The following is a 23,240-nucleotide window of genomic DNA, read 5'->3' on the forward strand; positions in this document are numbered from 1 at the left end:
ACAGGCGTGAGCCACCGCTGTCTCTCATTTTCTTGACCCAGATGTGGTGACTGGGTAAAGAACAACTGAAAGCATCATTTTTTTTTTTTTTTTTTTTTTTTGAGACGGAGTTTTGCTCTTGTTACCCAGGCTGGAGTGCAATGGCGCGATCTCGACTCACCGCAACCTCCGCCTCCTGGGTTCAGGCAATTCTCCTGCCTCAGCCTCCTGAGTAGCTGGGATTACAGGCACGCGCCACCATGCCCAGCTAATTTTTTGTATTTTTAGTAGAGACGGGGTTTCACCATGTTGACCGGGATGGCCTCGATCTCTTGACCTCGTGATCCACCCACCTCGGCCTCCCAAAGTGCTGGGATTACAGGCATGAGCCACCGCACCCGGCTTGAGCATCATTTTACCAAATGTCCCAATAGCATGTTTCCCCTTTTCTTTGTCTTCATTTCAGATACAGAGTCCATTTATAATGTGAGATAGGAGTAGTTGTATTTATTTTTACTTCTATTCACAACCCAAAATAGGAAGAGGTGCAAAGAATAAGAACACTTTAGTTAACACAAGGGTTGGCTACTCTGCCCATGAAGATAATAGCGTTCAGAGGAACTTCCCTTATAAAAACCAGGAAGGGCCTGTTGGCCTTGAAGGTCACCCTATTGGGGTTTAGCGAACGGCCAGAAATCACAACGGCGGTACTTGCAGCTGCTTCACTGCCTTCTTCATTTACCTGCAGGTCACATGGGAAATAAAACTACTACATTAGCCACTCTGCAGTTCATTATTGGCAGGTAAACCATAAACAGACACAGCAATTCCTCAAAATGCTTTTGTTTTCCAGTAAAAAGTACATTTGGGTCAGGTTGAATTCCCTCCAGAATCCTACTTCTACTCATTCTTTCACGCAGAGAATGTAGGGTACTTGTGTTTGTCCAAGCCTTGTGCTAGGTAATAAGTGTAAGAGTTCCATTCAGGTAACCCAGAAATCTGAATGTACACAGGTCGTCACATGTCTGGCTGGTACCATTGTAAATGGTTTTACAGTGGATTTTTGGTGCTAGCTGCTGAAAGATTTTTGGCTCAAGATCTGAACTCCATAGTTGAAACAGTTTCACTCTTGGAGCATCAAGATGCAAGATACAGCTACTCCAAAGAGCAACGCAGGACCTAGGGCCTGCGAAAAGAGGTGGGTTCTCTGGCTGGATGAGATGCCTTTTTCTTGGAGTAATAGACTGAAACAATGGTATTTGAACATGGCTGATAAGCCTTAGGTCTAGAGGGAAACGCCTTCAGAGAGTTTGCCTCAGGACCCAGAATATCACTAAAACTGTTTCTGGGCTTAATGAAAGCATGTGATTAACCGGCTTCCTGAGTTTTGTGGAGCTGGTTAATTCTGTCTCCTTGCCTCTTGCTCTTCCTTCCTCTTCCTTTGTTCCTCCCTTCCCTACCCTTTATCTCCCATATTATCTATTTCATGCACATTCTAGGACTAAATTTAGTAGCAGACTAGAGTGTTTGCATGACCAGGATCCTTTTATTCAAATCAGGTTCTTGTTTTTAATTGCTTCTCAGATCTACAATTAGTTGGGTCCTGTTTATTAAGGGTTCCCAAGGTTTTCAAAGAAAACAGCTTTGTTCTAAGAACAACGGAAGAATCTTACATCATCGTGTAGTGGGCTCAGGTGGATAAAATGAATCCAGACCTCTGCTTCTTCCTAATAGTAACTCAAACCCCTCAAGGAGGTCTGAGTTGACCACTTCTAATTGGAGTCCTTACAAGAGGATATTCAATAAGAGTTAAAACCCTGAGGACTCAATTTCCCTTGCGGTCTTCCTAAGTGTTCTTTCTTCCAAAAATCCATATGAAAAAGGATGTGGGCAGTGTCATCTTAACTTCCAAAACCAGTAATGCAGCACTCTTGTAAAATCCCCTGTTCTGACCTCAATACCTCTATGCTTGCTATTGTCTTAAAGGTCATTGACATCCATTGTCCTATAGATTATATCCCCACACTGATGGTTTTTGCACTTAGCCTTTCTGTCCACCCCAACTTGTGCTATCATTTGAGACAATTAAAGTATCTCAGTAGGTCGGGTTTGGTGGCTCACACCTGTAATCCCAGCACTTTGGGAGGCCGAGTTGGGTGGATCACTGGAGATCAGGAGTTTGAGACCAGCCTGGCCAACATGGTGAAACCCCATCTTTACTAAAAATACAAAAATTAGCTGAGCATGGTGGCAGGTGCCTGTAGTCCCAGCTACTTGGAAGGCCGAGGTTGAGAGGATCACTTGAACCTAGGAGGCAGAGGTTGCAGTGAGCTGAGATCACGCCACTGCACTCCAGCCTGCGTGACAGAGCAAGACTCCATCTCAGTGAAAAAAAAAAGAAAAAAAAAATCTCCACAGGAGACCCATTCAACACCCTAACCTCCCAATTCTTTCATTTCATCAAATCCAATGAGCATTACCCTCATTCCACTTAAGCAAACATGTCCATGGCTACACCTTGGACTTGCCATCTCTGAACTGCTCTATCTTTGAAATTATGTTAATAGCATCCTTTTCTCAGACTATAACCTTGTGTTCTTTCAAGCTATCACATTTCCTCACTCCCATTAAAATTCCACTTTCCTCTGAACCAGGCAGTTCCCACTAAGCTTGAGCCCTGGATCTGTATTTACTAGCACCATGCTCTCAAACATTTCTCTTTAACTACAACCTTTTTTCTTTTTGATGTCTTCAATTCTAGGAACTTTTCTACCACTGGCGCATCTCATTTCCCTCACAGCCTGACTCCCGCAAAGAACAGTCTATACTAGTGGTTCCCAAATCTCACTGTGCATAAGAATCCCCTGAGGAGTTTAGTGGGGATTCTCAGGGTCCATCCCAGAATCTCCAAAGACAAAGCTCCCCAGATGACTACTGCTGTTGGTCCATAGGTTAGTGTTTGCTTGAGAACCAGAAGTTCTACAGGCTGTACACAGCTATTACTCTAACACAGGTTCTTGGGGGAACACTAGGTTAAATGATATTCAGCCGTTCTCTTTACTGTGGGACTTCTCAGACCTCAGCATGCCAGTGTGTAGTGTTCATCTCCCACGAGAGGGTATGTGTTTATTTGACCACCGTTTCATTTCCTGCAGTGTAATCTAGTGCTCTAGTTGTCAGTGATGCACACACACCAGCTTCCCTTTCTTACCTTCCATTTGCTCTTCATCCATTACAATTAGGTATGTGCCTACACTATTCTGTCCTTAGGGAAAGGTAAACCATGGGTAGTCTCAAATCTTTTTTTGAATTATTATTTTTAAATGTTTTGGTAGAGATAGGGTCTCACTATGTTGCCCAGGGTGGTTGTGAACTCCTGGGCTCAAGTGATTCTTCCATCTCGGCCTCCCAAGGTGCTGGGGTTACAGGCATGAACCACCATGCCTGGCCCCCTGGAGTCTTCTTACTAGATGCTTTCCATTTTTTTTTTTTTTTTTTTTTTAGATATAGTCTGGCTCTGTTGCTGAGGCTGGAGTATAGTGGTGCGATCTCAGCTCACTGCAACCTCCGTCTCCTAGGTAGAAGCGATTCTCCTGCCTCAGCATCCCAAGTAGCTGGGACTACAAGCATGTGCTACCATGGCTGGCTAATTTTTTGTATTTTTAGTAGAGACGGGGTTTCACTGTGTTAGCCAGGATGGTCTCGATCTTCTGACCTCATGATCCGTCTGCCTCGGCCTCCCAGAGTGTTGGGATTACAGGCATGAGCCACTGTGCCCGGCCTGATGCTTTCCATTTGCTTAAAACTTCTCCCTAGGTTTCTGCAACCCCATACCCTACTGGTTCTCCTCCTCATCCTGTAATTTCCTTCTTGATGGCCTTTGCTGGCTTATTTTCTTGTACCACCCTCCCTATATGTTTGTGTTCCCACTTGACCTGCTACAGAAGTGGTAGTGGGAGGGAAGGCAGAACAATCACACCATGAGGGTTGTGGGGAGGGCTGTATTATAGCAGGCCTTGTGGAGGCCTTTTGCATGCATTGACACTGGAAACAGGCCTTTTCCACATGTGTCTCCTGTCATTCATGCATCTCCTGTCTGTACCCTAAGAGTTAGCAGAGCGAGAACTCCAGAGTTATAAATCACATGAAATCCTGAATAATAAAGTGGCAGAAAAGCAGCATAGGCAGAGAGAGTCGGGGAGGTGTACTCACCTCAAGAAATGCCTTATGGAATGCATCTGAGACATAGAGGTCATCCCGGCTTTCTGCAACAATACCTGGAAGGAAGACCAGAGAAGGCTTTGTGAGACGGCAGAAAGTTGCTGTCAACCAACAGATGGGAATTCAATTTGAATTAAGAGATCCTCAGCTGGATGTGGTGGCTTACACCTGTAATACTAGCACTTTAGGAGGCCGAGGCAAGCGGATCACCTGACATCAGAAGCTCCAGACCAGTCTGACCAACATGGAGAAACCCCGTCTCTACTAAAAATACAAAAATTAGCCGGGTGTGGTGGCGCACGCCTGTAATCCCAGCTACTCAGGAGGCCGAGGCAGGATAATCGCTTGAACCTGGGAGGTGGAAGTTGCAGTAGAGCCAAGATCTCGCCATTGCACTCCAGCCTGGGCAACAAGAGCAAAACTCCATCTCAAGAAAACAAAAAAGAGATCCTTTGGGGCTTTTTGAAATGTAAGAAGTCCTAAATCGTCACCTAATCATACCCCCACAGTGAAAATGTGTTAAAGTAATAAAATACTTTGGGGGCCAGGTGCAGTGGCTCACGCCTGTAATCCCAGCACTTTGGGAGGCCAAGGTGGACAGATCACCTGCGGTCAAGAGTTCCAAACCAGTCTGACTAATATGGTGAAACCCTGTCTCTACTATAAAAATACAAAAATTAGCCAGGTGTGGTGGCGCACGCCTGTAATCCCAGCTACTCAGGAGGCCGAGGCAGGATAATCGCTTGAACCTGGGAGGTGGAAGTTGCAGTAGAGCCAAGATCTTGCCATTGCACTCCAGCCTGGGCAACAAGAGCAAAACTCTGTCTCAGCAATAATAATAATAATAATAATAAAGTAGTTTGGGCTTGTTCACTGTGGCTCCTGAGAATTCAGTCTCAGGCTTCAGCTCTTTGTGGGAGAGGGAAAGGGCAACACTCTGTTCTTACAGAAAAAACTCACTCCATCTAGAAGGAACATCTTTCTTTCCAGTCTGGCAACATTTTTAGTTTTTAAAACTAGCTTAGGGCCGGGCGCGGTGGCTCACGCCTGTAATCCCAGCACTTTGGGAGGCCGAGGTGGGTGCATCACGAGGTCAAGAGATCGAGACCATCCTGGTCAACATGGTGAAACCCCGTCTCTACTAAAAATACAAAAAATTAGCTGGGCATGGTGGCGCATGCGTGTAATCCCAGCTACTCAGGAGGCTGAGGCAGGAGAATTGCCTGAACCCAGGAGGCGGAGGTTGTGGTGAGCCGAGATCGCGCCATTACACTCCAGCCTGGGTAACAAGAGCGAAACTCCGTCTCAATAATAAATAAATAAATAAATAAATAATAAATAAAACTAGTTTAAAGACAGCCCAAAACATAAAAAAAAAAAAAAAATTCCATGGTGTATATATACTACATAAAAAAAAAAAGAAAAAAAAAGACAGTCCAATAAAGATAAATCCAATTACTTAATGTCATAAACTTATTACTATGTATTTATATATTCCGTCTCAAAAATCTCACTGAGACAGAGTCTCGCCCAGTCACCCAGGCTGGAGCGCAATGGTGTGATCTCAGCTCACTGCAACCTCTGCCTCCTAGGTTCAAGCAATTCTCCTGCCTCGGCCTCCCAAGTAGCTGGGATTACATGTGCGTGCCACCAGGCCCTGCCAATTTTTTGTATCTTTAGTAGAGACGGGGGTTTCACTATGCTGGCCAGGCTGGTCTTGAACTCCTGACCTCATGATCTGCCTGCCTCGGCCTCCCAAAGTGCTGGGATTACAGGTGTGAGCCACCGTACTCTGCCTAAAAAATATATATATATATATCTTTTAAAGAAGTTGGCAGGCCACGGTGGCTCACACTTGTAATCCCAGCACTTAGGGAGGTCGAGGTGGGAGGATCATTTGAGCCCACAAGTTCGAGACCAGCCTGAGCAACATAGTGAAACTGTCTCTGCAAAAAATAAAAAATTTAGCCAGGTACAGTGGCGCATGCCTGTAGTCCTAGCCTCTTGGGAGGTAGAGCTGGGAGGATTGCCTGAATCCAGGAGGTCGACGCTGTAGTGTACTGTGATCACACCACTGCACTCCAGTCTGAGTGACAGAGTGAGACCCTATCGCTAAATAAGTGGTAAAATACCTTTTTTTTTTTTTTTTTTTCCGAGATAGAGTCTTGCTCTGTCATCCAGGCTGAAGTGCAGTGGTGCAATCTTGGCTCACTGCAACCTCTGCCTCCCGGGTTCAAGCGATTCTCCTGCCTCAGCCTCCTGAGTAGCTGGGATTACAGGCATGTGCCATCTCGTCCGGCTAATTTTTGTGTTCTTAGTAGAGACGTGGTTTCACCATGTTGGCCAGGCTGGTCTCTAACTCTTGACATGGTGATCTGCATTAAAATATCTTTTAAGCTGGGTGCGGTGGCTCACGCCTGTAATCCCAGCACTTTGGGAGGCCGAGGTGGGTGGATCACGAGGTCAAGAGATCGAGACCATCCTGGTCAACATGGTGAAACCTCATCTCTACTAAAAATACAAAAAATTAGCTGGGCATGGTGGCGCATGCCTGTAATCCCAGCTACTCAGGAGGCTGAGGCAGGTGAATTGCCTGAACCCGGGAGGCAGAGGTTGCGCCATTGCACTCCAGCCTGGGTAACAAGAGCGAAACTCTGTCTCAAAAAAAAAAAAAAAAAAAAAAAAAAAATATATATATATATATATATATATATATATATCTTTTAAAGAAGCCGAGCACGGTGGCTCATACCTGTAATCCCAGCACTTTGGGAGGCTGAGGCAGATGGATCACCTGAGGTCAGGAGTTTGAGGCCAACCTGACCAACATGGGAAAACCCCATCTCTACTAAAAATACAAAAATTAGCCAGGTGTGGTGGCGCATGCCTGTAATCCCAGCTACTCAGGAGGCTGAGGCAGGTGAATTGCCCGAACCCGGGAGGCAGAGGTTGCGGCGAGCCGAGATCGCGCCATTGCACTCCAGCCTGGGTAACAAGAGCGAAACTCTGTCTCAAAAAAAAAAAAAAAAAAAAAATATATATATATATATATATATATATCTTTTAAAGAAGCCGAGCATGGTGGCTCATACCTGTAATCCCAGCACTTTGGGAGGCTGAGGCAGATGGATCACCTGAGGTCAGAAGTTTGAGGCCAACCTGACCAACATGGGAAAACCCCAAAAATTAGCCAGGTGTGGTGGTGGGCGCCTGTAATCCCAGCTACTCAGGAGGCTGAGACATAAGAATAGCTTGAACCCGGGAGGCAGAGATTGCAGTGAGCTGAGATCTCGCCACTGCACTCCAGCTTGGGTGACTGGGAAGACTCCTTCTCAAAAATAAAAACAAAAACCAAATGCAAAAATTAGCCGGGTGCCGCGGGAGGTGCCTGTAATCCCAGCTACTCAGGATTATAGTCACTGGAACCCAGGGGGTGGAGGTTGCAGTGAGCTGAGATCCAGCCTGGGCGACAGAGTGAAGCCTGTTTAATGGGAACCCAATTTCCCCAGCTCTTACTGTCTCTTTGAATTCCAATGCCCTTTCAAATCCCTCGCCACCTGGTCCTGTCTCCTCTAGCTGATACAGACCCACAGGGTACCAGTGCTGGCTGGGCCCATGGAGATCCAAGAACAAACCTCCCTTTTACGGGAGAGGAAACTGAGGCTTCAAAAGGAAAAGAGATTTCCACAAGTTAGCAGTAGAAACTGGGATCAGAATCCTGGTGTCCTGACTTGTTGCTCCTTTCTGTGTTTTCTCCAACTCCTCCACCTTTGGTCAGACTACCCTGTGAGTAGAGAGAGGAGGAAACTCCTTCCTAGACTAACCTGGGAGTTTGGACTTTTCAGGGCTGAATAGATCGACAAGGCCCATGTCTTGCAGCTGCTCCTTCAAACTGAAGCCGTCCTCAATGCGGAAGCGGGGCATGTGGACCACAAGCACCGTCTCCTCCAACTCATCCAGCCACTCCTGCAGTACCTCTGGGGTGAGTTCCCGCTCCACCTTGGCCAGGCTCTTCTCAGGCTTGGGTAGGATGAGCACCATGGTGATGTCATCACCCTTGAAGGGCAACTCAAGCACCTGGGTGCCTTCAGCCACGCGCCGATAACGGAACTTGCCTTCCTGGTACATCATAGACACTGAACATGACTCTTCATCAGCCTTGTAGAACAGTTCCTTCCTTGTGTTCTCAGGGCTGAACTTTGACTTCCACAGGCCCTGGAAGAGAACACCAGGTCAGAGAATCACAAAGCGACAACAAGAACATCTATAGGAGGATATTTATTGATACAAAGCATTCATATTATAGTATTACATTAATAGATAAGTATAATTATTAGGAAAAAAGACTGGAGGGATATGCGCAAAAAGGTTAATAATGACTATGTCAGAATGATGGAATTATGAGTAGGTTTTTCTCTGTGTACTTTTCTGTATTTCCCCAGATTTTCAGCCGTATTTGCTTCTATAATCAGAAAAATAAAAACCAAAACCAAGAACAATGTGCAAGCCTCTCTGCAAATCTCTTCTTGAGTTTAAATCTAATTGCCTTGTGCTGTCTGCCTTCCACCAACCTCTTTTCTTTTTCTTTTCTTTTTTTTTTTTGAGACCAAGTTTTGCTCTTGTTGCCCAGGCTGGAGTGCAATGGCATGATTTCAGCTCACTGCAACCTCCACCTACCGGGTTCAAGCAATTCTCCTGCCTCAGCTCCCAAGTTGCTTGGATTACAGGCACCCACCACCATGCCCGGCTAATTTTTGTATTTGTAGAGATGGGGTTTTGCCATGTGGGCCAGGCTGGTCTCGAACTCCTAACTTCAGGTGATCCACATGCCTCGGCCTCTCAAAGTGCTGGGATTACAGGCATGAGTCCCCAGACCTCTTTTCTAAGGGCCAACCTCAAAAGTCCTAGGCTCTGCCAGACACAGACATAGATAACAAGCAGAGGATGCGTCCTGACTGACTTCCTCTTCAAACTGGGAGGGACCCTGAGATAGAAGACACACTTGAAAATTTCAATTCTTGGTTTAGCACCAAGGATCAAATAAAATTTAAAAAAAAAAAAAAAAAGAAAATTGCGATTCTTATCACTTTCTAGCTCTTTGATTTGGAGACAGGCCGTTTAACTCTTCTTTTTTGGTGGCAGACAAGGTCTCACTCTGTGTCCCATGTTGGAGTGATGCAGTGGCAAGCTCATGGCTCATTGCAGCCTCAACCTCCCAGGCTCAAGCTATCCTCCCACTTCAGCTTCCCAGGTGGCTAGGACTACAGGAGTGCACCACCATGCCCGGCTAACTTTCACTTTTTGTAAATATGGGATCTCCCTGTGCTGCCCAGGCTGGTCTTGAACTTCTGTGCTTCAGTGATCCTCCTGCCTCAGCTTCCCAAAGTTCTGGGATCATAAGTGTGAGTCACCCTGCCTGGCCCATTTAACTCTTCTGAGTGGTGGTTTCTCATCTGTAAACTAGGAGCTGGTGATAGCTAATATTTATAGAATGCTTACTGTGTGCCAGGCACTGTTCTAAGCATTTTACATGCATTAACTTACACCTTATTTACTTGCAGTAACTACCTCAGTACCCCTATATGGTAGACGTATCATTATTACCATATTATAGATGCAGAAATTGGAGCATAGAAAGGTCTCAGGTAGGCCGGGCATGGTGGCTCACGCCTGTAATCCCAGCACTTTGGGAAGCCAAGGTGGATGGATCACGAGGTCAAGAGATCGAGGCCATCCTGGTCAACATGGTGAAACCCCGTCTCTACTAAAAATACAAAAATTAGCTGGGCGTGGTGGCACACACCTGTAATCCCAGCTACTCGGGACGCTGAAGCAGGAGAATCGCTTGAACCCAGGAGGCAGAGGTTGCAGTGAGCTGAGATCATTGCACTCCAAACTGGGTGACAAAGCGAGGCTCTGTCTCAGAAAAAAAAAAAAAAAAAAGGTCTCAGGTAACTCACCTGAGTTCACACAATCAGAAATGGAAGTCAAGATTTAAAGTTAAGTAATCTGTCCAAGTGGCTCTGGTTTTATTTGTGATGTCGTCAGGATCAAGAGGGCTAATAAACGGCAAATTGTTCTGCAAACTGTAAAGGGCAAATACATATAGTGGAAATACAGTCTGCTCTATCTTTGGTGAGCGAGAAACCGTAAGAGACAGAGTGACTGATAGCAGCAGGGACTGGCTAATCCCCTAGGCCCCATGGGAGGGAAGGATGTACCTGGAGCACATCCCAGGATGGGCAAAATTGCCACAATTCCACCTGCCTTAAGCTGATGGTCTCCTGAGCATCAGCAGTCTGCTTATTACCACTCCCCTCTTACTTTTCCTCTTTAAATGTAATCAGGTTGACACAGTCTTCAGAACACTACTCTGAGGAAAACAAGGCCTTCTGCATCGGTAAGTAATACACCTCCACCAGGTCTGAGGTGAGCCTGGCACCTGGAAGCTCAGAAGATTTAGGCTAAAACTGCATTTTACAGGAAAGAAAATAATTTTTAAAAAGATAAAGAAGGCCGGGCGCGGTGGCTCAAGCCTGTAATCCCAGCACTTTGGGAGGCCGAGGCGGGTGGATCACGAGGTCAAGAGATCGAGACCATCCTGGTCAACATTGTGAAACCCCGTCTCTACTAATACAAAAAAAAAAAAAATTAGCTGGGCATGGTGGCGCGTGCCTGTAATACCAGCTACTCAGGAGGCTGAGGCAGGAGAATTGCCTGAACCCAGGAGGCGGAGGTTGCAGTGAGCCGAGATCGCGCCATTGCACTCCAGCCTGGGTAACGAGAGCGAAACTCCGACTCAAAAAAAAAAAAAAAAAAAAAGAAAGATAAAGAATATAGGCCAGGTATGGTGGCTCACGCCTGTGATCCCAGCACTTTGGGAGGCCGAGGTGGGTGGATCACAAGGTCAGGTGTTCAAGACCAGCCTGACCAACATGGTGAAACCTTGTCTCTACTAAAAATACAAAAATTAGCCAGGTGTGGTGGCATGCGCCTGTAATCCCAGCTACCTGGGAGGCTGAGGCAGGAGAATCACTTGAACCTGGAAGGCAGAGGTTGCAGTGAGCAAGATTATGCCACTGCACTCCAGTCTGGGCAACAGAGCAAGACTCTGCCTCAAAAAAAGAAAAAAAAAAGGTAAAGAATATAAAAACAGCTGGGCGAGGTGGCTCATGCCTGTAATCCCAGCACTTTGGGAGGCCGAGGTGGTCAGATCATGCGGTCAGGAGTTCGAGACCAGTCTGGACAACATAGTGAAACCCCATCTCTACTAAAAATACAAAAAATTAGACGGGTGTGGTGGTGTGTGCCTGAATCTCAGCTACTCCAGAGGGCTGAGGCAGGAGAATCAACCTCCCCGTGAACGCGGGAGGTGGAGGTTGCTGCAAGCTGAGATCACGCCATTGCACTCCAGCCTGGTGACAGTGCAAGACTCCATCTCAAAAATAAAAAAAAAAAAGGAATATAAAAATAAATTTTCAAAAATAAGATTTAGGCAAAGGGAACTTTGAGTCATTGTAGAAGCTGCTTCAGATGATGGGGAAAAATCGCAGCACTGAAGACTGTTAACACATTGACTCTGTCATTTTCTTCCAGATTTCAAAATGGAGTTAACTAGACAGCAGAATCACATATATATGAGAGTTTGTCACTGTGCACACCTTGCAGTGGGGTGTGATGGGTTTGTTTGTGTGCCCACTCTGCCATCAGCCTGGGGACACTACCACACCTCCCTGTACGGTAGCCCAGCAGCCATGGTTCAAAAGATTCTGGGCTCTCAGCAAATGCATTTGTCTTCCCAGATCATGCATGGACCATTTCTCAGAAAGGATCTACTGACACATGCCCAGTAGTGTGAAAGAGGGTAAGCTGGTCACGTGTGATGGTTCATGCCTGTTATCCCAGCACTATAGGAGGCCAAGGCAGGAGGACTGCTTGAGCCCACGAGTTCAAGACCAGCCTGGGCAACATACAAAAAATTTAAAAATTAGCCTGGTATGGTGGCGTGCACCTGTAGCCCCATCTACTTGGGAGGCTGAGGTGGGAGGACTGTTGGAGCCTGGGAGCTCAAGGCTGCAGTGAGCTGTGACTGTGCCACTGCACTCCAGCCTGGGCAACAGAGTGGGATTCTGTATTAAAAAATAAAAATAAATGGAGGCAAGGAGGAAATAAGGGTAGGGACAAGGAGGCAGAGGCAGGACCTTTGGAGAAGTTGGTTCAGCTCTGCCTTCTACTGTCGGGAATCTTTTCACTCAGCCCTTAGGCCTTTTTTGCCCATTTAGATTGACCTGCCCTGCTGACCTGTGTAGCTTTAGGCATTCATTTGCCCTCAGGGCTTTAGTCTCACCATTAAAGAAAAAGACGAAAGGAGGGTAAGTTGAAGAGCAAGAGGAAGTCCCTGGGGGCTCTCCAGGGCCATTCTGAGTACCTTGAAGTAAATGGTGTTAACCAGCACCAGAACAGTGAGTTCATTGATGGCTTCCGGGGGAATGACGTCAGCGATTCGGCCTTCGGTCTTATTGGACACCCATTTGTTGATGGCCACTCTGGATTTCTCTGCATTTTCCTGAGGAGAACAGGAAAGAAACCTGCTCACCTGTGCTATTCAATTGGCTTTTCCATTTTCCCGGGCAGCATTTCTCTCATCATCCCTCTGCCTTTTCCCACCACTTGACTAAGAAGCCATTGCTCTAACCCACATTGGGGAAACTTCACATACCTAATATAGTGCCAGGAATCTTTCCCGTAGCTAATAAATATTATCAGAAGAAAAAGAACAAAAAGAAACAGGAAAAAATAAAGGAAATGAAAAGAAGGAAGGAGAAAATAGTCTGGGAAAAAGAAGATAAAATATTGTTTTCTCTGACTTTGGAAACCCTGAACTCACAAAAGTAGAGTTTCCAAGACATGTTCCGGGGAAGCAATGAATGATGGCAGGTTATAAGGGGTTGGCAGGTTATATGGAGGAGAGAGATGTCCATGTGGTCAAATAAGGTTGAGGAATACTGACTGAATTAAGCCAACAGATTTCTTGGTTGTAGAGTTTCTCAGGCCTTCATAGGCCCATGTGCTTCCTGAATCTTCAAGAAGAGAATATACAACATTCACCATGTACCAACTTTATTTGACCATGATAAGTTTTCAAATTAAATAAGATATCTTGTAGGACTGGCATCTTCAAAACACTCTTTGGTATGTATTTGAAGTTGGTGGATGGAATGAATGAATTGATTACTTATTCACATTTTCTGGACAGTCACTAAAATCTAAGCATGGATACCATTGATTTCTCAGGTTTCAAGTCAGAATAAACTATTCCAGGGGTTCTGACTTGCAGTCAGCCTGCCAGCAGTCTTCAGCAGCAAAGCAGTGTGAATTTGGATGCTGTTTCTCCACCTCGTCAATCTCTGAGTGGAGAGGAAGAACTCGTAGGTCAGGGATAACATCTGCAACTCACCTTGAAGTCCAGGGGCTGGAGTTTGGCTCCATATACCAACTCGCTGATGTCCTGGTAGGTCTCATTGAAGGTAAGGGATTTGTCTCCAAAAAGGCGATTGGCTGATACCAACTTGGAGGACTTGTTGGCTTTTCGATAGAGTCGGCAGTTCAGTTTGGCAAAGAAGAAGTGGATCTGATCAGATGTTTTCTCAGATATGGTGTCAAACTTAAATACCTATAGAAGTCAAAAGAAAATGGTGTGGGTTTGGTGAGCAGCCTAGCTAACATGAGTGGAGAGCACATGCTGCTGTCTCAGCCTCCTCGGTTGTGAACTTCTTCAAGCACAGTGCCTGGCACAGCATAAATGCTCAACTCCTGTGTGTTCTGAGGAATAAAGGGATAAAAGAAGAATGACGGGTAGGAAGGGTAAAGGGAAAAAGAGAGACAGGGTTGCCACCTAAAGTCTCTAAAGGGCTCTAGATCAACACACGGGTGTTTTCTTGCTAGAATAGGAGAAGTCCTCTTGGTGATTCTGGACAGAAAAGAGAATCAGAACAGTGTCCCTTCTTGTAAGAAACACTTTTGTGGCATCTACTGGGGCCAGCTGCTCATGGAGGCTCTGGGATACTGGTGGTAGGGGTGAAGAAGGAAGAGTGAATCTATCAGCAAGGGGTTAAACAGGCCCAGAATCAAAAAGTCTCGGGGTTGAAAAGGACTTAGAAGTCACCCATGCCTGTCATAGCCATTGCAGCTGGAATCCCCAACGCCCACCTTCACCATCCCTAAGGCAAAATGGGTGAGGCTGATCCCCTCCCACCCTTTCCATGCTCTCTCCTTAGGCTACAGAAAGCCTTTTGGATTTTATCTGTTCTCTGCCTTTGGTTTTCCCGATTTTGTTCCAGTAGGTACTTTTTTTGGGCGGGGGGGGGGGGGGGATTTTGCTTTTGATCAAAAGCTTGGTGCTGAGTTTCTCTTTTCTCCAGGGAGATTCAGTCTCACCCTGCTTTCCCAACACATGGCATTTGTCTAAAGGGGAGGACCCAAGGAACATGCTTGGTTTGGAAACAGTGTTCTGTTCTTCTTACAGGAAGGGTTACATTTAAGATCTTACTTGGGGACAGAGACATGAGGGATATGGAAGTGCTTTGGGACCAGTACCAATGTACACAGAAATGACTGAGGGCCCCGAGAAGGCAGTATTTAGTGTTTTAAGAGTTTTTAAACCTAAAGTTTCTTTTGGGGAGTGAAGAGTTGGGTTAACTCACCCCAGAAGCCTGAGCAAAGGTGATGAAGTTCCATGGAAATTGACCACTAGAATAGAAGGAACCCTCTAAGACCCACATACTTTAATGTCCAAGGTTCAAATAAGCACCATATACCATCTTGAAGGGCCTCATGCCTCCCTATCGATGATCTCTGCTTCCAAAGTGTGATTCAACCTGAAGAAAGACTGTCAGGTAGCCAAGCCAAGCACAGATTAAAGATCTAGTGTTTCCATCCATGACTTATCATAGCCCCAGAGGCCAATAGTGATCAATTTATGCCATTTCTTATTTCTTCTTACTTCCCTCCCACAAAAGGCGGTGGGGGGCGGGGGCAGGGTGGGAACTAAGTCACTGATCTGAAATGATCCTTACTTTCTAGAGCTAGAAAACGCTCTCACATCCTTGAGCCTTTCCCTGGCTTTCCTGGGCCTCTGGTCTCAATATACATCCTCGGCCGGGTGCAGTGGCTCACGCGTGTAATCCCAGCACTTTGGGAGACCGAGGCAGGCAGATCCCTTGAGGTCAAGAGTTTGAGACCAGCCTGGCCAACATGGTGAAACCCTGTCTCTACTAAAAATACAAAAATTAGCCGGGTGTGGTTGTGTGTGCCTCTAATTCCAGCTACGCAGGAGGCTGAGGTGGGAGAATTGCTTGAACCCGGGAGGTGGAGGTTGCAGTGAACTAAGATTGTGTCACTGCACTCCAGCCTGGGTGACAGAGTGAGACTCTATCTCAAAAAAAAAAAAAAAAAAAAATTATCCTAGAATTTTTTTCCACAAGAGCCCATATGCCTGATGTCACCAGATGGTAAAGCTCCTCTTCTCCTACCAGGGGAGGGGCTGGGAATCTCCACCTCCCAACATAGCGCCTGGCACAGAAGAAGTGCTGAATAAATAAATAGATAAATGATCAAATTAGTGAGTAAACATACAGATGAAAGAACTACTAAAAAGAGAAGTTAAAAGAGACACAAGCCTTCCCCCATTTTAAGGTAGCTCAAAAGAGGAAACCTGGATTTACCAGGCAGATATCCAAGTGATAATTCCTTGCCTAATTAAAAAAAAATTATTTTCTTTCTTTTTTTTTTTTTTTGAGATGGAGTTTCGCTCTTGTTACCCAGGCTGGAAGGCAATGGCGCGATCTCGGCTCACTGCAACCTCCGCCTCCTGGGTTCAGGCAATTCTTCTGCCTCAGCCTCCTGAGTAGCTGGGATTACAGGCACGCGCCACCATGCCCAGCTAATTTTTTGTATTTTTAGTAGAGACAGGGTTTCACCATGTTGACCAGGATGGTCTCGATCTCTTGACCTTGTGATCCACCCGCCTCGGCCTCCCAAAGTGCTGGGATTATAGGCGTAAGCCACCGCGCCCGGCCCTAAAAAAAAAATTATTTTCAAAGGGAATTATAACACATGAAGTAGTGATTCAAAGGGAATGATAACGCATAATGAGCACCCCTAGTGGCCTGCAGAGTTGGTGTAGGAGTCATTGGACCTAGGGAAGCCCCAAAGGTGCTCCTAGCAAGGTGGCTGGGCAGAAGGCCTGTGGGTCATACCTCCATCAGTTGCTTGAGGGTGTCATTACAGGCACCCAGCTTGGTCATAGCAAAAGCCGTGGAGATACTCAGGGGTGACAGGAAAATGTTGTCATTGTCATTCTTGGAGTCTGCCAGGTGCTGATAGAAGGTGGTAGCAAAGCGAGAATTGGCCTTGGACAGTTCCCAGACGCGCGGGTTGGTGGCCTCGGGGATCTTCTGTTCTGAGCCCTCATCCTCAGTTGCCTTCTTCTCTGGGGAGCGGTAAATGCACATGGGATTCATGGGAATGTCCCGGGGCTTGGCTATGCAGATGTCTTTAGGGCTCTCCTGACAGGTCACACAGCCCCAGAGGCCAATGAGCAGCAAGGACAGAAGATGTGCCTTCCTGTAAGGGAACAAAATGCTGAGTTAAGCTAGGCTGCAACCCCACTGCCCACTACAGAGTTGCCCCAGGAAAGCAGAGGATGCCGGCCCACCTGGCGTGGCCAAGAGAAGGGCTAACCGGGTACAAGGCCCAGGACAAGTTCAGTCCTAGACTTCTTGCCAGGGGATAGTTCACTTGCCTGGACATGGTCATGTTGGAATTAGAATTAACTGATGGTTATTTGAAGTATTATGTGCTCAAGGCCCCATGCCTGAAGAAGAAAGAATGAGAAGCTTCCTGTTCGTGAGATGGAACGTGCATGCCCAAAAATCCGGCCGGGAACTTCCGTGCCCAGTGAAGAGTCAGGGCAGTATGGGGAGCCGTCTGCAGAAACTGGGGAAGGACTCTGATGGATGCGGCAGGGAGATTTCAGCAACACAAGAGAGGTAAGAGGAAATGGATGGAGCAAAGGCAGTATCTGGCCGGGCGCGGTGGCTCATGCCTGTAATCCCAGCCCTTTGGGAAGCTGAGGTGGGCAGATCACTTGAGCAGGTGTTCAAGATCAGCCAGACAACCTGGTGAAACGCCATCTCTACTAAAAATACAAAAATTAGCTGGGTATGATGGTGCACACCTGTGTTCCCAGCTACTCGGGAGGCTGAGGCAGAATTGCTTGCACCTGGGAGGCGAGGTTGCAGTGAGCTGAGATTGCGCCACTGCACTCCAACCTGGGTGACAAGAACGAGACTCAGTCTCAAAGAAAAAACAACAACAACAAAAAAAACACAGGCGACATCTGTGTGTTGAAGATTCCCGCATTTCCAGCTCCACCCTCACCCTTCCACTGAACTCCAGACCGACTGTTTGCTAGACAATTCCACTAGAAACTCCGACAAGTTCTTTAGGGAAATAGGACCAAACTGAACTCATGGCAATTAATTCTCCCCCAAGCGCCTGCTCCATGTGTACTCCAGCTCAGTGAATGGGCTTAGTGAATCCAGTCCAGAAACCAGAGAGTCACCCTGGATTCCTCCCTCTCTCGCTCCTCATTTAGTCAGACCCCAGAGTCAGTCAGTTCTGTTTCTTTGCTGTTTCACGAGTTATTGCCACTGCTTTAGTTCAGGCTCTCATCCATTTTTATTGCCTGGAATTTTTAGTATCTCCAACATGGATTCAATAAAGGTAAACGAAGCTAGTATCACATTTTTTAAAAAGTGAGGTAGTTGGGACACTCGATGAAGCAAACCAAGAGAAAAAGTCTCTTGTAATATTTTTTGTAGATACGACACAGTGGGCCAGGGGCCGCCTCCAGCGGGTTGAGGGTCCCTGGGTGTAGAGAAGGGAGTCTGTCCGTGGGTGCTGGGTCTTCCCATCTTCTCCTGGCAGAGAAAGACGGGCGCCCAGTGCAGATTCACGGACGTGGTCTGGCGGGCAAGCGTGGGGCTGTCTGGAAGCGGGGGCAGATGAGGGGGACTCGCCCTCTCGCCTGCTCTGAGGCCAGTCCTACAGCCCTTTCAGGAACACAGGCGCAAAGTGGGAGGGAAGCGGAGGCACCAAGGGAGACGCGCAAAGCAGAGGCTGAAGCGGGAGAGGGAGAGGGAAGACCCTGCACTCATCTTCCGGTCTCCACTGCCTTCGGTTCCCCACTCTGTCCGGCTACATTCGGTTCCCCACTCTGTCCGGCTACATTCGGTTCCCCACTCTGTCCGGCTACATTTGCAAGTGCAATTCGAGGCTGAGGGGCCCGGGGAGGGCTGTGAAGCACAAGTTAAAACCAAGACGGCCGCGCCACCGCCCCGTTTCCAGCCTCCGGTGACAAACTCGGATGAAGAAGGAAGTGTGAGTGGCGCTGAGGGAGGGACCGCTCTCACTGTGAGAAGAGGAAGCGGGGCTTCGGCCCTTTAGTCAGAGGTCACTGGGCTCTGGGGTGGGGGTGGGGTGGGGGGATCTGAGTGGCAGACGGAGCGGAAAGGGAGTGAGGAGGTCCTCGCGGGTAGCGTCTGCCCCCTCCCCGATGCATGGCAGGCCCTGAGGACTCCCCGTGGAGCGTCCCCTGGACTCCCGTGAGTGCCGGCCCCCTGCACAGCCTCTTTACACCAGGGACGACACCCCCCCGTTTCTTAGGCTAGGGACCCAAGGTGTGGCTTAGGAAAGGCCTTACCCCAAGAGCGGAGTGAGAGGGCGAGAGGGAGGGCGCTTGAAAGGACGTCTTCCAAGCGGGTCTTCAGGGAGAGGGCCCGGTCTTCTCCGAGGCGTTGGAGGCCATTCCCAGGGGTCCTTCGGCGGTCAGAACACCCAGTGAGGGCGGGCAACGGGAAAGCGCACCCCTCTTACCTTTTTCCAGAGCCTCCAGCTCCTATCGCGTTGGAATACATGCTCGCCAATCTTCGCGGGGCTGGGCGGTTGGAGATGGTGTGGTCTGAGGCGATCCGTCTGAAAACTGGGTCTTGCCTCTAAATCTCACAGAGGTTCCAGAGGCCAGGGTGAAGCAAGGAGCTGGTCAGGAGGAGAGGACTGAGGTCAAAGGCTGATGACCAGTTCCCAGGGTTAAGCAAAGTGTAGAGCCCGGGTGTTGTTTGATTAGCAGAGAAGTTTTAAAGTTCAGTCAGGGCCAGGGAAAGAGCGAGCCGCCTCTCTGCCCGCGCTCCCTCACTCTCCTCACCGTCACAGACCTGGTTAGGAAATACCTGACCGAGGAGAAATTTGTCTGCAGGACTTTTTCTTTCTGGTTAACCAGATCAGAAGAAATAGTTAATGTCCAAAAACTTCTGGCCCTCTACCTGTAATTTCCTCTCATAGTTTTCTTTATGGAGATAGAGAAAGAGAGAGAGAGAGAGAAAGAGAGAAATCTGATTAGAGGAGGCGAAAAGGGACAAGCTGCTACCTTCGGGCATCTGAACACCAAGGAACACACAATGGTTACACCTGTGGCCCCCAGAGAGAGACCCATTCCCCAGAAGCTCTGAGGTGGTGGGACAGGAACAGAAGAGCAAGGCCCTCGGGGTGTATGCCAAGCGTGTTTCTAAGGGGTGTGAGCAGCTGGGAGATATTTAGCAAAACTCTATCGGGGGTCGGGAGACGGAGTGTGGGGCAGGTAAAAAACCCACATGCAACTGCTGAAATAAAAACGAACGAAATCATATTTATGTGTATTGTTAGTTTTACTAGTTATTCGGGAGATTGGGTAGATTCAAACTAATGGAGATAAAGGGCAAGTTTGTTTGCATTTTCCTCTTCTGAAATGGCCAGAAGCGCTATCACAAGGATTGTGGCCGCCCAGTTCCCAGGGCGCCTGCGCTTCCCGCTGTGGGATCAGGGACCCCTTGAAGGTGTTGCAGTCATAGGAATCTTAGAGGGCGCTTCGGTTATGAGAGAGGACGTCTCTGCTGGGCTGAAGTCGTATCTCAGTTCTTGGCTGATTCCGACCCTGGATCTTTGAGGCCCTCCATCAGCAGTGTGAACAGTTACCAAGAACGGTCCCAAAGGGTCTCAGAATGCCCAGAGGCTCCTCTGTCGCCCCAGATTAAAGACGACTGAAAAGCCTTCTGTTCTGTACAATATTCAATAGTCTATAACCATTACTTCAGTGTTAGACATTAGCTTAGGTCAGACTCTTTAAATATTTGAATGATTTATGATCATATAGGTGCCTTTTTTTTTCGAGACAGACTCTCACTCTGTCACCAGGCTGGAGTGCAGTGGCGCGATCTTGGCTCACTGCAACCTCCACCTCCTGGGTTCAAGCAATTCTCTGCCTCGACCTCCTGAGTAGCTGGGACTACAGGTGCATGTAACAGGGTTTCACTGTGTTAGCCAGGATAATCTCAATCTCCTGACCTTGTGATCTACCTGCCTCAGCCTTCCAAAGTGCTAGGATTACAGGCGTGAGCCAGAGGTGCCATCTTAATAGGTGCTATTTAAAAACACTATATACCAGGGTCTATACTAAATGCTTCACAGGCATTAGCTTATATAATTCTCTCATCAGCTCTACCAGAAAGATTCTAATTATGTCCAGTTTACAGATGAGAACACTGCTCTTCACAAGGATTAAGTATTTGCCCCAAATCGCAAACTAGCAGAGCTGAGATTCAAACCTGTCTCTGTCTCTCTCAAAGCTCTTGTGTCCCAACACGACAGACATGAAAAAAATGTCCAGGACTTCCCATGTTACAACCCACAGTGTCCAACTCTTTTCCATCTGGCTCTCCTCGGGATAGTCTCTGTCAAACTTATTCATAATTTCCTCCAAATCCAGTGCCCAGAAATGAACCTAGGGACTACCACCTTTTCCTTTGTCTCTATCTATCTATCTATCTATCTATCTATCTATCTATCTATCTATCTACATCAAATATGTATACAGCCTCCCCAGCTGGGACTACAACACACTGCACCACACATAAGTAATTTGTTTTTTGTAGAATCGATATCACAACATTGACCAGGCTGGTCTCAAACTCCTGGTCTCAAGTGTTCTTCCTGCTTGAGCCTCCTAAAGTGCTGGGATTAAAGGCATCAGACACCACACCACACCACATGTACCACACTCGACCCGTCTATCCTTATTTTATTTGATGCACATTCCAAATAAGCATAGCCACAGCTCAGCCTGGGCATTCAATGCACTAGCTCTTTCTTTTTCCATGGGTCAGTCCATAAGCCACATGATGAAGATGAGGCTGATCCTAAGGCCTGGAGGTTAGCAGCCCAGGTATTCCCTGCCGCTCACCTCTTGGACCCAGCACATTTGGAAAACTGAGATCCCATGGCCTGGAATGAAAGAAATGGACCTATTGTCATGTTTCCCGACCGAGAAGCAATGTGCCTCACTCTGTCCTCTCCCACATTGCCATCAGAGGTTTAAAGGAAGACACATTCAGGAAACTGTCCCAGAAGAGTGAGTGCAGCAATCATCTGCTGGATCCTGGGCTGCTCCGCCCCCTCCACTACCCTGCTCCGGCAGCTCTCCCAAGAGTTCTCGTAGGTCTCTGGGACTCACTGCACACAGCTCCCCTGGCTTTTAATTATACTATCAAGATTTGAATGATCCCAGATCCCTTTCCTCTTGGTTCATCTTAGATGGTTTCGACTGGGAAAGAAAAGAGCTGTGTGCTGGGTGAACTCATTTGTGAGCGTGTGTGTTTACACACACATAGGTATTCTGAAAAGTATTTTAGTATTGTGTATATTTAAATATAATAAAGATATTTTAGGTTGGGCATGGTGGCTCTTGCTGGTAATGATTTGGGGGGCTGAAGCTAGAGGATTGCTTGAGGCCAGGAATTCAAGACTAGCCTGAGCAGCATAGCAACATCCTATCTTTACAAACAATTGAAAAATTAGCTGGGTGTGGTGGTGTGTGCCTGTAGCCATAGCTACTCCTTAAGTCCAGGATTTCGAGGCTGCAGTGAGCTACAATCACACTGGTGCACTCCAGCCTGGGCAACAGAGCAAGGCCCTGTCTCTAAAGAAGAGAGAAAAATAATTTACATTTTTTAAAATTAACGTTTTCATGGAAATTTCTAATATTTCTAGAACTGGAAATATTAGAAAGAGACATCTTAAGAACGTTTATCACATAAAAATTAGCTTTTGCAAAGGCCTCCCTGCTTCTGTGTGGCACTGTTTTTCTCAATTCTGAGAGAAAACAAGATCGGAAGGCTTGTGCTTTGCTGTGTTAGGACTAGGTTCCAGGAACCATGAAGAGGAGAGAATGTAGCATTTGATTCCTCTCTCTTTTTTCAGTCCTTCCTTCAAGATCAGTGATAAAATTCCTCTTTCCCTAACCCTGCTTACAGTCTCGGTAGTAACTCTATGAGCAGGTAATTCAGCAGGTCCATGTACGTTGCTTCATAACCTGGGCTGTTCTGTTCTTTTCTTTGGACTCAATAGTAAGACCTTGGTAGGGAACAGATAGGAACCAGCTCCTGCTGTGGTTACTGAATAACTCCAAGCTTAACGCTTCCTTGGAAATTTGACAAAGCATCTAGCACAAAAAGCAGTCTCCAACTCCCTTGGGTTCCCAGTTTACTAGGTGAACATGACATTTTAATTAAGGTGAAATTCAACTTACCAAAATAAATCCTACATTATCACTTGGCAGCATTTAACTGAGGCTCTCAAGGCATCTCATTGGAATTTGCCCAGCTCCTCCTGTTAGAAAGTTCAGTTTTGGCTTCAGGGAAACCAAATCAAAACAGCAAATATTTATTGAACATGTCCTGTGCACACGGCATGGAGCCCTGGATGTACCAGGCACTCGATAAACATTCCTGTTTGAAAAAATCCAGGTCCAGAGTAGTTCTGCTAACTTAATAATAGGAAATTGCAGCACTTTAAATTCCTCCCAAATGGAAAGTTTAGATTATCAAGTAAGGTAAAAAATGCTTACTTATCCAGAGGAATTGACACCTTGTATGAACAGAAACATTGGG

General features: G+C 47.0%; 1 protein-coding gene across 1 annotated transcript; it reads right to left on the minus strand.

Moving 5' to 3' along the window:
• Positions 1–466: 466 nt before the first annotated feature.
• Positions 467–19,333, minus strand: SERPINC1 (serpin family C member 1). Its single transcript, XM_012444575.3, has 7 exons — positions 19,138–19,333; positions 16,458–16,824; positions 13,658–13,873; positions 12,629–12,766; positions 8,025–8,415; positions 4,192–4,256; positions 467–721 (listed from the first exon to the last, which is right to left on the minus strand). Exons 1-7 carry the CDS (start codon positions 19,176–19,178, stop codon positions 545–547), a joined length of 1,395 nt encoding a protein of 464 aa, XP_012299998.2. The 5' UTR covers positions 19,179–19,333; the 3' UTR covers positions 467–544.
• Positions 19,334–23,240: the final 3,907 nt, after the last annotated feature.

The sequence above is a fragment of the Aotus nancymaae genome, unplaced genomic scaffold (genome assembly GCF_030222135.1).
Source record: "Aotus nancymaae isolate 86718 unplaced genomic scaffold, 86718_ANA_hifiasm-v0.15.2.pri h1tg000108l, whole genome shotgun sequence".
NCBI classification, from domain to species: domain Eukaryota; kingdom Metazoa; phylum Chordata; class Mammalia; order Primates; family Aotidae; genus Aotus; species Aotus nancymaae.